Raw genomic sequence first — 16,641 nt, forward strand, 5'->3', positions numbered from 1 at the left:
ATTCCTCCTAAAGTTAGTGCCTTTTGCTAGGAACTCTTCCATGGAAGCATTAATACTTGTGATGCGTTTCAAAGAAAGAGACCTAATTGGACTTTATCTCCTAATTGGTGTTTTTTTTTTTTTTTTTTAAATTGAATGGTAAGATTGCTTACCACTTACTAATCTCCTGTCCTTTTGCCTGCTGTATTTAAGAATGGTTTCTTGCTCTTTTTGAGTGTAGGTTGACCCCCCTCCCCCATTAGCTTGGACTGATTGTTTGACACAACCCTTTTCAAGTGTCCAAAGAAAAAGAGGTCAAGTGTATGAAATGCACAAGGGCTGCATTCGTTTGGACCAAGGCTCAAAGTATTGGAAATGCCAAGTGTATCAGAAAAGAAATTTTAGGAGTATCGTGATATGCCTTGGATACATGTGTATCAGAGAAAAATTAAGATACACATGGATACACTTGAAAATGCTATAGATACTTAAATAAATTATAAATATACATCAATAACATTAAGTATAAGGCCTCAATGAGGTATACATATATTAAATTAATATATTTTAATGGGTTTTATGAAGAAATACATTGTAGTCAATTATAAATTATAATTCTTAAGTTTTAAGAGATGGGAAAAGCCATATTATCCTTTCCAACTATAAAACATAAATTGGCATAACTTCTAAGTGAAAATATAATTAATAACTATTTCCTATTTAAATAATTACTACCTATTTTTTTATTTCAAAAATAAAAATAAATAAATATTGTACAATTTATTCAAAAAAATAATTATTGAAGAAGAAATTTCAATTGCTTTGTGGATATGATAGATCATCCATAGATCTACAAAATAGTCAATCCTTATGATTAGATCATAAAAATATGATTAATTATATTAAACTTTTAAGTATAAAAAATATAAAAGAATCAAAATATAATTGTTGAAGAAGAAATTTCAATTGCTCTATGGATATGATAGATTATTCATAGATCTACAACATACATAGTCTTTATGGGCAGATCAGAAGAAAATATAAATAATTAAAATTTATTGTTTAATTTAAAAAATTACAAAAAAAAATATTGTAGAAGAAATTTCAATTGCTCTATTGTTATGATAGATAGTCCATAGATCTAAAACATATTAAGCCTTTATAGGTAGATAAAAAATACATTTTTTCAATTTCTTTGTTATTTTATATTTTCCCAAATTTCTTCATAAAATTTCCATGGATCTACTCATAACACCAAAAAAACTGTGATTTTCAATACAAGAAATGTATATCAACATAGATTTAAACATTTCCAAGCATTCAAGTAAAAAATGAAAAACCAAGAAACCACAAGATATATGAGAAAAATCGGAAATACTTACTTCGTTTTGTAATATTTTCCAAAACTTGAAAAATCTTCAAAAACCTTGATTATTCACACTTGTTTCTTGTGTTTTTCTTTTTCCAGATCTAGCACTCTAGGAATGAGGTTGAGTTTTAGAGTTGTTTGGGGGTGAAAGAAGTCTTGTTTTGGGGGAAAGAAGCCTTCTTTCCCCCTTTATTATTATTATTATTATTTTTTTCTGTCTGTATCCTTTTTTTTTGCTGTGTCTTACATTGTGGAAAAAAAGATGATACACCACCGATACACCTGCTACATGGATGATATGGGTCAATACAGGTATGGTATGGTGAAAAAAAGACTATACTACCTATTTTGCACTGTATCCCGTATTGTGCCTTAAAAGATATGATGTAATACTCCCCGTATCGGGCGTATCGTGTCCAAGTTTTAAACCTTGGTTTGGACATTGTGGGAAGAAGGGAATGCAAGAATCTTTGGGTAGAAAGAAGGAAATAAGGAGGATTTCATTGAATCTATAACTTTCAGAGTAGTACATTGTGAAAACATTGGAACTTTTCTCAAATTTCACAGTGGATGATTTCCTTAGGAATTGGAAGAAGTTGTAGCATCTTCGTTGAACAAATCAAAAGTAAAAATGGATTAGGTACCTCCAAATAGAGGATGTCAGAAGTTGAATTTTGATGGTAGTAATGTGGGCAACGCAAGACCTTCTAGAATTGGGGGTGTCGTAAGGGATGAAGAAGTTATGCTTGGCAATGTTTTCTTGTCCAATAGGGAAAGGAGATTGAATTGCACTAGAGATAAATGCAGCAGTTTTGAGGTGTAGAAAGCTAAGGAAATGGGAGCTGAAAAGTAGGGGTGCTCATGGCTAAGTTAACTGAATTGTGGGCTCTTTTTTGAAACCAAATTGGTGCCACCAGTTTTTTGAAATTCCCCAATCCGAAATTGAACTTAATCAACCAGTTTACCATTTGATCGGTTTTAGTTCTTTGGTTTTTTATATTTATAATATATATTATAATCTTTTATGACAACCCTACTGAAATGTAGATTATCAGAGGTGACTGGCTTTAATATAGGGGTGGAGGAGGGAGGAGGTTTTAGAAATAATGAAACTTTCTGGAGAGGTAGAGAATGGTGAAGAAATGGGTGGTGAGGCAATTGCACGTCAGATTTTTTGAAGAATGCAGTTCTGGAATTTGAGAGGATCAATGCAAGCTCTGGGGATCCAACAGGTTGTAAGGAGATTCCTAATGCTGCAAGACCTTTTAGAAGTTGGAAGAATCATGAACATACAGTAGACACTTTATAATTTAAAAAATTCCTAGCAACTAAAGTTTTAGATTAAAGATCTTGGGAATCTCAAATGTTTCTTGGGAATAGAGGTAGCTCAATTGAAGAAGGGCATTTTTATCTTCCAAAGGAAATATGTGCTTGCAAGGAGACTAGATAGTTGGGAGCTAAACCAACAAAGTTTCCTATTATCTCTGATCACAAGCTGTGCGCCAACATTTATGATCTGTTCTTGATAAGGATATGCATCAAAAGTTGGTTAGACAGCTATTATACTTGTGCTTAACTTAGCTGGATATCTCTTATGCAAGTGCAGTAAGCTAGTATATGTATCAGCCTAGAATCTCACAATAGCAGCTATTGTCATGATACTGTGCTATTTGAATGGAGCCCTAGGTAGAGGTCTCCTCTACTCTTACCATGGTCATCTCAACTTGAAGGCCTATATTGTGCATGACATATAGATGAGAGATGTCTAACCGTTGACTATTGCACGTTTGTTGGTGGTAACATTGTCTCTTGGAGGTGCAAAAAGTAGTTTGTGGTTGGAGAAGATAGAATGCAAAGGCTGAGTATAGATTTATTGATCATGGAATGTTAGAACTTAGAACTATTATGGCTGGAGAAGATAGAATGAGAATTTAATTTGAGAAGGTTGGTTGTTGAGGGGGACTCTCAAGGTGTGGTAAGCTGGCTAAAGAATGAAAAGAAGGCAGCCTGGATCTACAAAAATGCGGTCAAGAAGATTGATTATTAAGGGGAATGCCAGTAACTTTTTAATGGATTTGAAGGGATGCTAATGGGTTGGCAGACTCTTTAGCTAGGCAAGGGGTATATAGGAGGCAGTTGTAGTGGGCTCACTTGTAATGTTTGTACTCTAGGGCCCTTCGTATCCTCTTTATACATTCTTGTTTATATTAATGAAATGATGCCATGTTAATTACCAAATAAATTATTTCGGCTGGAGACCTTGTTGGGAAAACTAGGTGTTACCTTTGACAGCTCCATGAAGCTCTATTGTGACAACTAGGCAGTGATCAACAGTGTCCACAACCTGGTGAAACATGATCATACAAGACTTTGGTTGATTGAATTGCTTTAAAAATGTTTGGAGAAAAAGATATGGCAGCAGAAATAAATTTCCAGATTAGAACATAGTTGCCAAGTTGATGCCTAGGCATGCACTAGGTAAAAAACACCTTGGCTTGGTGTTTTTATATTGAGGTGTAAGTGTATAATTTTGGGTACGATGCAGCTAAACTGGCATCATGTTTATATGGTAAAAGGGTATGAAGGGAATTATGATAGATCAATTTCCAATGTAGAGGGCCATAAAATGGGTTCAAGGTCAACTATGATAATGATGGGAAAGCAGTGTCTTTTTTTTTTTTTTGATCAATAACTGCAAGCTATCATTAAATGAAGAAGATGATATAGTACAAATGTATAATGAGTAAAAATGCAAGGTGAAGTCAGTGAGAGATAAAAACTCTTATCTCTTCCCAAAACAAAACCCATCTCTTACAATTGTGCCTAGAAAAGAGCTTCTTGTCCCACCCCTTGCTTGGCGAATGTGTCTGCAAAGGAATTAGCATTTTGCTTACACCAACTGAAGGATACTTCCATGTTTCTTGTTAGCCACCTGAACCTTTTCTTCTCATTATTGTAAACTCTGATCTTCATTTCCTTACTTTCTGAGTCCCCTTCCACAATTAACTTCCTTATGTTCAAGGTTCTTGCCCTTTGCACTCCTTTCAACATTGCCAAAACCTTTGCTCTGAGAGAGTCTCCCTCCCCTACTGGTCCTGAATATAAGGACCAACAATGTTGAGTTTGACGAACCTTGTTTCTGGTGGAGACCAAGTATGAATAGTAGCGGTCTTGTTTGGAGCAGAGACCACCACTTCCAATTTTTGAGAATGTCATCAATTGTAACATTAGAAAAGGTTTCTAGAGACTTGAGCCAATGGGCCACCCTAATCATTATTGTTTCAATTAAATCCTTCCTTGCTTCTTTCCTTTTCCAAAAGTATTATTGAATTTCTTTCTACCCATATTGTCCATAACGTCACTGCTCTAGTGCATCTCTGCATTAGTCTTCCCCTCTTATTTGGCCATGGGAAGGAAGTTGGAGCAAGAAGGCTTTGCACATCAACGGCAGGATTCCACCTACACCCAAGCAAAGAGAGAAACATTGAGGATAGGAGATAAGTGGTAGCAATTGTCACTGTTCGCCTTGCATAAAGTAGAAAACTGCTGAATCAAAGAATCTGCAAAGAAAAGGGATGTTTCTTGAGGAAGAAGAGAAAGAGAAAAGAAGAGATTGAGAAAGAAAGAGAGAGCAAATCAATTCTGGCCACCCTCCTCACTAGTATTTGTACTTTTAATTAAAAAAATGGTACAATGACAAATATGCCCTTATAGGGCGGCTAACACATAAAACTGCATAAATAACTTAAAAGAACCACTCAAAAGGGACCCAACAAGTGTGCTATGGTCCCCACTTCCTATCTAAACAAATAATAAACAAAAACAACTACTAAATCTCCACAAATCTGCCCAAAAACCTCAACACTCCTCCTCAAGTTGGGATTAAATGTCAGACATTCCCAACTTGTGTAGGTCATGTTCAAGCTTGTTCTTTGCAACCCCTTTGGTGAAAACACCAGTTAACTGTACTTAAGAGGAGACTTAAGGCAGACAACCTTCTTTGGTCGTCACCCTCTCTCTTATGAAGTGTCTATGAACCTTAATGTGCTTTGTCCTGCCATGTTGAACTGGACTGTGGGTAATATTGATTGCAGCTTAGTTATCACAATATAACATCTTGGGCTCCTCAACTCTTATCCAAATCTGACTCAGCAAGGATCTAACCCAAAGTAGCTTTGAAACACCATGGACCATAGATCTATGTTCGACCTCTGCAGTTGACCTAGCCACCATTGACTGTTTTTTACTCTTCCATGAAACTAGATTTCTTTCCACAAAGGTGTATACCCCTTATGTGGATCTCTTGTCATCAAGACAACTTGCCCGATCTACATCTGTATAGGGCTCTAGTTTTAAATTCCCATGGTCTGAGAATAGAACCCCTTTGCTAGGATGCTTCTTTAGGTATGCAAGTATCCTATCAATGGCTTCCCAATGTTGAACTTGAGGAGCATGCATATACTAACTCACAACACTAATAGTATAAGAAATGTCTAGGAGCATCATACATAAATATAAGAGCCGGCCTACCATCCTCTGATATCTCCCCACATCCTTAACCAACTCACCATCCAAAGCATTAACCCTATGGTCCGGGTCAATAGGAGTATCAGCTGATTTAGTTCCTAGCTTCCTAGTTTCCTGTAGTAAGTCCAACACATAATTCCCTTGAGAGATGAATATTCCATGCTTGGATCTTGCAACTTCAATCCCTAGAAAATATTTTAGTTCACCCAGATCCTTGATCTCAAACTCTTGATGTAGTGACTTCTTGAGTGCATCAATCTCCCTTAGATCATTCCCTATAACAACTAAATCATCCACATAGACAATCCGTACTGACACAAGTGCTCCTCTCCTTTTCACAAAGACAATATGATCGGGCTGAGTGTGTATGTATCTAAACTCGATAAGTGCCACTTTGAACTAGTCAAACCATGCCCTAGGTGACTGTTTCAAACCATATAATGATTTCTTCATCCTACAAACTTTTCCCTCACCAACATTTTGATAAAAACCAGTTGGAATGTCCATATATACCTCTTGCAAATCACCATTAAGGAATGCCTTTTTGACATCAAGCTAGAAGAGGGGCAATGGAGAAGTAGCTGCTAGAGACAAGAGAATTCAAACTGAACTCATCTTAACTACTGGTGCAAAGGTCTCCAGGTAATCAATACCATAGGTTTATGTATTACTCTTTTGCAACCAACCTTGCCTTGTACCTCTTTATACTGCCATCAGCCCTATACTTCATAGTGAACACCCATCTACATTCGACTGTCTCTTTGTCTATAGGAAGATCAACTCAGGTTTGGAGAGAACCTCACTAACATTCCTAGGTATAGACATAGAACCCATGGAAGAAAGGCACAATAGGAAGGTGATAGAGCACTATAGGAAAGATGGTGTGGAATTCAATGGGCTATACACTTTCTCTTTCCCTTACAGAGTGCAATGGGAAGATCAAGGTCAATAGGATCAGTTGCAACATCATTGTTAGGTATAGAAACATCATCAATAGAATCAAGGGAAATAATAGGCATAGGCTTAAGGGAAATACTTGGAATTGTATCAGCCGAACTTGGAATCTCAGATGGATTGATGGAGAGGTGTAGGTTCTTCTACTGGAACATGTGTAGAGTCAACCCTCTTCTTGCGTTGGCGCTGAAAAAATTGTGAGGCTGGCTGTAGCGGGTCAGGCAATGGGACTGAAGCTACTGATGGTGGAACAACAGGTGGAACTAATGCACCAGATTAAGGAAAAGGAACAAATGAAACAAGAAGAGGAATAGACTATGAATTCTCCTCCCCAAAACACTCCCCCTTAGGAGAATCACCAGAGAAATAGAATGTAGACTCAAATAAGGTAACATCCATAGTGACAAACTTGTTCCCTGAAATTGGATCTTAACAACAATACCCCTTTTGGTTTTGAGAATATCCAAGGAAAACACATTTGTTGGCCTCAGGATCCAACTTCCTGTGATGAGAACCAAGAATGTGAACAAAGCAAACACACCCAAAAACTCTCAAAGGTATATGGAATATCTCCCCATTTGGAAAAAAGAAGACTGAATGGCACCTTAAACCCCAAAATGTGTGAAGGTACACGATTAATTAGATACACAGCCGTGAGAACTACATCCCCCCAAAAATGAATAGGTACTGAAGCACACACCAGAAGACTTCTTGCCACTTCCACAATGTGTCTATTTTTCCTCTTTGCTACCCTATTCTACTGCGGTGTATATGCACAACTACCCTGATGAATCACTTCATCCTCCAAAAAATGTGGCCAAATCCTTCTCAAAGTATTCTCCAGCCTTATCTGATCTGAAAACCTTAGTCCTCACTCCAAATTGTGTGAGAACTATTTGGTAGAACTGTCGCACCAAAATAGATACCTCATCCCATTTTTTTTGGGTAAAGAGATACCTCATCACATGATCTCATCAAATATATCCAAGAATACCATGTCTAGTTATCCACAAACAAAAGGAAATAACGGTAACTACCCTTGGAAGAAATATGATAAGGTCCCAATACATCAGTGTGAATAATATCAAAAGCAAAAGAACTTTTATTATTTGGCTTAAAAGAATGTCTATAATGCTTTCCCAACTGACAACTTTTAGACTCTAGAATAGATAACTAAACAAACTCAAACAACTTTGGAAACAAATATCTCAATGAGTTGAAAGAAAGATGACCCAAATGATTATGCTAGATCATAATCTGACTCACTAACTCTGATCCACTTCTATTGCATGGTTGCTCTGATGTCTTGGAATCTCATCTAGAAGGTAGATTCCATTCACCTCATGACCACCCCCAATTGTCCTCCTTGACTCCGGGTCCTACAAAACACAATTACTAGGAAGGAAAGTCACTGAACAGTTCAACTTTCTTGTTAGACTACTCATAGAAAGAAGATTAGTATGGAGTCTAGGGACATGTAAGACAAAGGATAAAGTAATGTCATCAGTCACTCTAATTGTCCCTGTTGAGAATGTGTATTTGGATTTAGGGGTATTGTTGTCTTTTCCTTTTTTTTTGTATTTGGGCGCCCTTATTGGGACATGGCTGTAATTTCAGATTTATCATATAATAGATATTCTGGGTGTGAATAGTAACACCCAAGTTCTCTCCTGTAACTCTTCTTCTTCTTCTTCTTCTTCTTCCTTCCCTCTTCCTACACTCGACAAGTGTCCCTTTCCCAGCAATGGGTATATGGGAACCATCTGTTGTAGAGACTTTGTCTCTACCAGAGCACAACTAGTAAGAACTGAAAAGGGTAGATATTTTGGTCATGTGCTTAGATGCTCCTGAGTTTATAATCTAAGGAGGTCCCTCCTTACCTAAGGTGGGTGCATAATTTGCAACCGCATATGAACTACCTGTATGGGCAAAGAAAGTAGTGTGACTGGCTCCTGCATTCTGCTGCTTGTCCGAAGAACTAGAACCGGCTGAATCCTTCTTTCTCATAAGCTGTCCATACTTCTCCAATTCAGTTCTAACTACTGCTACTGCAATGGATTCCAAGCCAGCTTGGGTAAGAGGTCCTGAAGAGTTTCCTGTAATTGCCACACTTGCATTTCCCCCTTGTTCTTGACTTGAGCTGGTATGAGACGTGGGTAGAGCTTCCAACTAGTGTCTTTGGTATGCTTAGGCTTCTTGCAATAGTCACACACCAAGTCCTTCTTATCCTCCCTCCTAATCTCACTACTCCCCCTGTCTCCATTTGGCTTAGATTTGACTGTACCAATCATAGCCGACTGGTCAATCCCAGATTGTCTCAACATGGCATTCCTCCTACTCTCCTCTCTTGAAACAAAGTCATAGGCTCGAGAAAGAGTCACACTTTCGTTGGAAAGGATGTGTTGCCTGGCAATATCAAATTTAGGGTTTAGTTCAGCTAAGAACTCAAAGACCCTATTCTTTTCCACCAACTTCTGATAGGTTGTTGCATCCTTCGTACTCTCCCAAACCACAGTCTCTAAGTGATTTATCTCCTGCCTAAGTGTTTTCAGCATGGAGAAATACATAGCAAGTGGTTTATCTCCCTGTTTTGTATTAATCACCTAATTCTTTAGCTGATTCCAAGTCCCTTCATTTGTTTTGTTTTTTTTTTTTTTTTTTCATTTTATTTTTCTAATTTAACACATAGTATTCACATTCTTATCTCCTTTCTTGCATGAACCAAATGCTGTTCCATCTCCTTGTTGTTTCTTTATAGTCTATGACCATGCAATGTTGTTTTAACTCTACTCTTTCATGTTAGATCACTTTTAGTGTTTTCGAGTCAATACACTAGTTTTAGAAAAAAAGCGAATTCATGAAAAAATAGGAAAACAGGCTAAAACTAACTGGGTTTTTATATAAAAAAATATCACCCAGGTGACAAGGTTCTCCCTCTATCACCTAGCCTTGCTGTAGCTTTTAAAGATTTGTGTTGAATGTATAGACACTTGGGCTCCCTGGTGAGTGGGAACTGTCTTGTATACCTTTATTAGGAGGGTGCAGACATTGGATTTCTTCATTCTGGTTATGTCACCTTTTTTCCAGTCTTGTCTCCTTTTCTTCATGGTTTGTATTTTTCTATTTTCTTTTGCTAATTAAGGAACCGAGTACCTGTCAGGAAAAAGTAAAAAATGAAAAAAATGGACAGACTTGGTTGAAATTTGAATCTTCTAGATGGGTTATACAAATTAATTAACTTTCGTAGTAAAAAATATGCTTAAATTGTTCAGTTGAGCTCTAACCATATTTATTAAATGTTGGTAATAATGTAATATTTTTCCTCTATGTTTGTTCATTATTCTCATGTAAATTGTAGATGATCTGGCCTTTAAACTCATATGTTCTATCTTTATCATGATCAGAGCCACAGCGATTTTCAAAAGATGGATATGAAGAACATATGCAAGTGAACCATCTGGCTCCAGCATTGCTTTCAATATTGCTTTTGCCATCTCTTATTAGAGGTTCTCCCAGCCGCATTATCAATGTCAACTCCATTGTATGTCTCTTGGTCTTTGCATATCCATGTAGAATTCCTTGTTCTTTTTCTCAAATTAGCTATTAAGAACTTCTCTTTTCATTACAAATCCATCTGCTGTCTGAAAATTGCTTATAACTTGCTTAAATCATGTGTGAATCCAGTGATCTTGCTTATTAAATAAGTATCCCTATGAGTTTTCTAGTGACACCAACATCAAATTTTGGATTCAAGCTTCAAATGGACTTGTAATACTCTTGTTTTCAGGTTAGGTCCATGTAATTGACATATTAAGGTGAACATTTGTGTGTTTTCTATCCCACGTCAAACCTCTTTTTGAGAGCTAATCTAACATTTTCAATGCATACTTAAAGTTGCTGAAATATATTGTAGAAGGAACATACATTAAAGCCTTTGGTTTCATTATAAAAGGTACTGTTTTTTGTCTCAGGCCATGTTGTGGTGTTTGTGGATTATCTTCCATTAGTTGACTACAAAGGCAATTTATAAAGCAATTCTTTACGTTCTTTTGTAAAGGCAATTGACTACAAAGGCAATTTATATATTCTTTACGTAAAGAATTGCTTTATAAATTGCCTTTGTAGTCAATTATTGGAAGATAATCCACAAACACCACAACATGGCCTGAGACGAAAAACAGTGCCTTTTATAATGAAACCAAAGGCTTTAATGTATACAATATATTTCAGCAACTTTAAGTATGCATTGAAAATGTTAGATTAGCTCTCAAAAAGAGGTTTGATGTGGGATAGAAATACACAAATGTTCACCTTAATATGTCAATTACATGGACCTAAATAAAGATTACAAATGACACTACCCATAGGATGGGTAGAGAAACCCAAAATAAAGATTACAAATGTTCACCTTAATATTTAAATTCATTGATGAATTTAAATAAAGATTACAAATGACACTACCCATAGGATGGGTGGAGAAGCCCAAAATAAAATCCTTACAAACAAGCCGAAAACAAAGCCTCCCTATTTATTCCTTGCTTAGATAAAGCGCCAGCCATTCCCTTGCTAAGTTTACAATCTCTCTTAGAGGCTGTCTCTGATGCCACACTCCCAGGATTTTAGATTGCATTCTCTATTACCAGTTTGGAGTCTCCTTCCACTTCTTAGTGCTGCATTCCCCATTGTTTTGCCAATCTCAGGCCTTGGAGTAAAGCCAAGCCTTCTGCCCTTAAGGAGTCTCCCACCCCAATCAGGCCCGAGTAAAGGGCCAAAGCTCTTCCTTCCTCATTTCTGATAACATTCCCAACTCCTGATGGGCCTGGATTACCTAAAGAGCTTCCATCAAAGTTTAATTTCACCCTGGACTGAGGCAGTGGAGACCAAATTTCTTGAACTACAGAGGAGATGAGAGAGGAAACAGCTATAGAATTCCAACTTGTAAGTAAATCATCTGACGAGAAGTCTTTGAAAAGTTGTTGTGCTTTCAACCAATGCAGAATGTTGATGGTAATGCCTTCAACAAGTGTTTCCTTTGATTTTTCTTTTGTTATATTTTTCAAACTATATGCAAATAATATTTTCAAAGATATCTATAGAAGGTCATATCGCTATGAGTCCAATAGGTTTATTTCCTATTCTCAGTTATTTATTCTTTACGTAAGTGACTGTAAATAGGGAATAAGGTTTTCTTTATTGCTTGACCCTGGAGGGTGGGTGGTCAATCCAAATTATCTTTCTAAAAGGGAATCCTCTCAATTAGCCAAAGAGAAAGTGCCCCTTTCAAACATAATATTTGCCCACAGAAAAGTTTTGTAGGATTTCAATTTTCTTTTTATTTATTTATTTTGATTGGAAACAGTAACTTCATTAAATATTTCAAATTGTGTCAAAGTACAAAATTTCAACTCCTATTATAAGTTACATACTCATTACAACACTGCCCAAAACAAAAACATGTTCTCCCTTTCCGTCCCTTGTTTTGCTAAAGTATCCACTAGTCTGTTGGCTGACCTTCTTGTCCACTTAAAGCACACACTAATCTCCCTCGTTATATTGATTGTTCCCTTATCATCTGTCTATATTTCCATGCTCCCAAGCAACCTGACTACATCCACCCCATTAACAGCTTAGAGTCCCCTTTAATCTTCATTTGATGCAGCCCCAATTGTTTGGCATACCTTACACCTTGATGTAAAGCCATCACCTCTCCTCTTGACGAATCTCCTTCCCCTATTGGCCCCAAAAACATGACAATAATTCTGCCCTCCCCATCTCTAAATACTCCCCCAATACCTGATGGACCTGTATTACCTATAGAACTGCCATCAAAGTTCAACTTTGTGCTTTGGAAAGCTGACGGAGACCACATTTCTTGTACCACAGGCTTTATGACCTCATCCCATCTTCTGTAAATGTCATCAGCTGAGAAGTCCTTAAACAGCTCACTTGTTTTCAACCAGTGAATAACTTTAATAGTTATTCCTTCTACAATTTCCTCCTTGGATCTTTTAGTATTCTTAAAAATTCTATTATTTCTTTCTTCCCATACTGACCAAAGAACAACTTCTCTTTAGCTCTCCACATGATTCTTCCACGTTTTCTTTTTATTGCCCACACTTCGTATTTGTATTATCAATTATAGGGCTGCAATTTGAAATCAATCCTATTAAGGCTGATTTGAATTTGATCCATTTATAATTGGATCAAATATGGATCCACCCCTATCTGATCCGACATTATCCGATTTGATTCAATTTAAATATATATGCCCATATATACTTAAAATTCGTATTACATCTATGAGTAACGTTGGCCTGAATGTTGCATTTTCAATAAATTGTCATAGATTCAAGTTTCATACAAGTAATTTTCAATTCATTTTGTTCATAAAATATGATATAGTCATATTTAGTTTCTTTTATTAATAGTATATAATATTTTGGTCATTTTTATTCTAATATATTTATACTACTTAATATTTGATTATAATCCGAATTTGATTTGAATCCGCTAGATTATCTGATGGATATGATCTGATTTGAATCCAAATATAAATGAATCATATTTGGATATACCTCTATCTGATTCACTTTGATCCATTTGCAGGTCTAGTCAATTATTTAGGAAGAGACCATTATAGATGTAGAGACTAGAGAGACTGGGCTGAATGCACCCTAGTGTCTTTTTATTTCTTGTCTTCTTTTATTTGTTATGTTTATGTTGATGGGCCTGTTAACTGTTTTTCTTGCTTTTATGTTATGTTTATGAGCTAGCTGCCCCATTAAGGGCATCTTTGTAATTATGTCCATTAAGATAAGATTAATAAAAGTGATTACGAGAAAGGAAATAGATCTGATCAAACTCTCTTCTCCTTCTCCCTTCTTCTCTCACCATCTTCTTCCTCTTCTAATTTCTGCTATCCCTTCCTCTTTTCTTCTATTTTTAGATTCATCATCATCATCATCATCTATGCCTTATCCCAACTATATATGGGGTTGGCTACATGAATCCTGTTTTGCCAACCCATTCTATTTAAAGCCATATTCACTGTTAAATTACTTATTTTTTAGATTGATGAAATACTTATTTTCTCTTGGGATGATTTTCAGTATGTTTTTAATATTGAGTTATATGCTGACAATAGCAAGCATAATGCGTCAGATTTTCTTTTCTTTTGTTAATCAGCAAAGGAAATTGATTTTATTGATATGTGTAAGAAAAATGATATACAACTATAATGTATCATACATCCCTTGTAGACAGCTAGCCTCACATAGAGTGAGTCAGATTATGCTTTATGCATTGCCTTTTCTTGTTCTCTGCATCCTTCTAGTGATACAAGGAATTATAAGGCATTAAGTGGCACCATCAGACTCCATTGTTAACTAAAACAGTGTAATTTAATAGCAGTTACTCAGAAAAAAGAAACCCATTGTAATCATCTTTTAAACTAACATTTTAAGTTGTCCCCTCATAAGTTACTCTAGAGTTAACATTTTAAGCTCTTTTTGTCATTTATGAAGTATTTGGTTTTCCTTTTATATGAAAGAGAGAGAAATATAGTGTCCACTTTGTCACTATTTATGTTGGAACTACTGAACAGAAAAATCAAGTACCTTCAATTATCATTGATGGCAATAGTTGATTTCTTGTTGATAATCTGTGAATATGTCTTCAAGTTACTGGTATTATCTACACTGTTCAGGCGATTAGAGTAGTTAATTCACTTTTCTGACTGCAGATGCATTATGTTGGTTTTGTTGACACTGAAGACATGAATATTGTTTCTGGGAAAAGAAAGTATACAAGTTTAGCAGGATACTCAAATAGCAAGCTTGCACAGGTGCACCCTGAACTTTTGTAACTTAAATATTTTCAGTTGCTCCAAGGATGAGTGATACTCCCATAACTTCAACTTGCCAACAAACCTGATGGACCTATTATGCTGGCCACAAGGTTGGCCTTCAATCAACATAGAAAATCGGGCCTCTATTTCGCCACAATTATATACATTCCTAGCAAGTATTTATATGTTGCACTTCCATATCAATTCGGTACATGTTCTACTGGATCCAAATAACTTGTGCTTTGGAGATATTTACAGACTGTGTATAGCCTTTAATAATTTATATCTCACCTCGGCCTCCCGAGTTTATTTATTTTCAGTGTTCTGCTCAATGCCTACAAAAATGAACTTAGCAGCAGAAAAAAAACTCATCAAATCTTAAATAAGGAACTTACTCCGAAAAATCCTGACAAATGATGATTGAGACGAGATTCGGCATTTTTGAACCACAAAACGCTTGGTTTCCATTTCGTTTGTAGATGTAACCAACCCGCTATTAAGGATAAAGCAGAAAGAAATAATAGAAAAAGAGATGACTACAAGTGTAACATCTCTCATACCTTAGATAGAAACTTGGAATGACAGCTGTGAATAATTCTCAAAATTGTGTTTATCTGTATCTAGAAGACTTTCAATAAGCCCCATGAGCCTCCAAAAGATCAGACAATTCTTTTCTTCTTTTTGCATATACTTGCAAATGTGTGCATGCTTTGCACGTGGCATTTTAGATGATGATGATAGTAATAATTTGTACCAGATTTTTCTTGGGCCTCGGTGGCTTAGCCAACTCCCGAGAAGATCTGGGCTTCTCTCTTTGCCAGTTGAACAAAGATCTAGCCATTGTGCCTTCTTGCTGGAGAACCCAGAGGAAAATGCTGTTTTAGATCTTTCCCCTGGTCAACAGTGGCGGCAATCCTCTGGGAATTTAAGATTAAATCCAAGCCAACTATCTGTTTTGCATGTGGAAGTGGAGCCAATGGAGGTGCAGCCGATTATGCTGATTGGCTCTTCTTCTCAGATGATGAGCAACGTTGCTGTGCAAGAAGGGGAGAAGTTGACATCTATACTGAACACAATTCATAAAGATAACCTGCAAGGAGTGGAAAACATCCCATCCACAGGCTACAAAGGCAATGGATGCAGTTGTGGCAACACAAGGAGATAAGGCTTCTAAGGCTGTTTCCTCCTCTTGGGTTTCTTCAAAATTACTGGGGTTGGGGAAATTTCTGGGAGTGTCACTTGACAGGCTGGAGGAAGAAACAACAAAATTTTTGGAAGGAATCGAGCACAAAATTCTCATGGAAAGGGGAAAGTTAGCAGCGAAAAAGGGAGGGTACTACTTCGAAAAAGAACAGGGAAATGATGAGATTGAACTGGGGCTTAAATGACAGGGCGGGAAGTTATGAAAGGGGGGGGGGGTGAGAGTCGGTAAGAAGTAGAAAGGGAAGTGGTTCGGTTTCTATCTGTTAATCAATTTGTTTATGGATCTGAAGATTTTATCTTGGAATGTTAGAGGGCTGGGATCGGGAAGAAGGAGATCAGTTGTGTGTGAGGTTGTCAAAAAAGAAAAAACTCAAATCCTTATGCTTCAGGAGACAAAGCTGGAATTTTTGGACGCTGGAATTGTGAGGAGTATTTGGGGGGAGGGTTAGGTGAGATGGAGAGCGAAGTCGGCAAGGGGTAGTGCTGGGGGTTTGATCCTTCTTTGGGATCCTACTGTGTGTAGGCTAATTTCATGCAGGGTGGGTTCCTTTTCCATTTCTATGGTTATGGAATTAGCTATTGGAAACACTTTTCAAGTTACCAATGTGTATGGTCCTACTGAAGCAAATCTCAGAACCCTTTTCTTTGGAAGAACTTGAAGTAGTGAGAGGTTCTTCTTCTCTTCCGTGGGTTATTGGTGGGGATTTCAACATCACTTTGTTAGTTGAAGAGAAAAATACCAGGAGCAGGAGATCAAGGGGGA

The 16,641-nt window shown here is 36.8% G+C and overlaps 1 protein-coding gene across 1 annotated transcript in view; it reads left to right on the forward strand.

Moving 5' to 3' along the window:
* Positions 1-16,641, forward strand: part of LOC104586689 (dehydrogenase/reductase SDR family member FEY-like) — an 81,949-nt gene that overhangs the window by 26,390 nt on the left and 38,918 nt on the right. The window contains exons 4-5 of the mRNA XM_010243995.3: positions 10,234-10,370; positions 14,571-14,672. Coding sequence (XP_010242297.1) covers positions 10,234-10,370; positions 14,571-14,672 — 239 coding nt within the window. The remainder of the gene's footprint in view (positions 1-10,233; positions 10,371-14,570; positions 14,673-16,641) is intronic.

The sequence above is a fragment of the Nelumbo nucifera genome, chromosome 8, assembly GCF_055504915.1.
Source record: "Nelumbo nucifera cultivar China Antique chromosome 8, China Antique-T2T, whole genome shotgun sequence".
Classification (NCBI taxonomy): domain Eukaryota; kingdom Viridiplantae; phylum Streptophyta; class Magnoliopsida; order Proteales; family Nelumbonaceae; genus Nelumbo; species Nelumbo nucifera.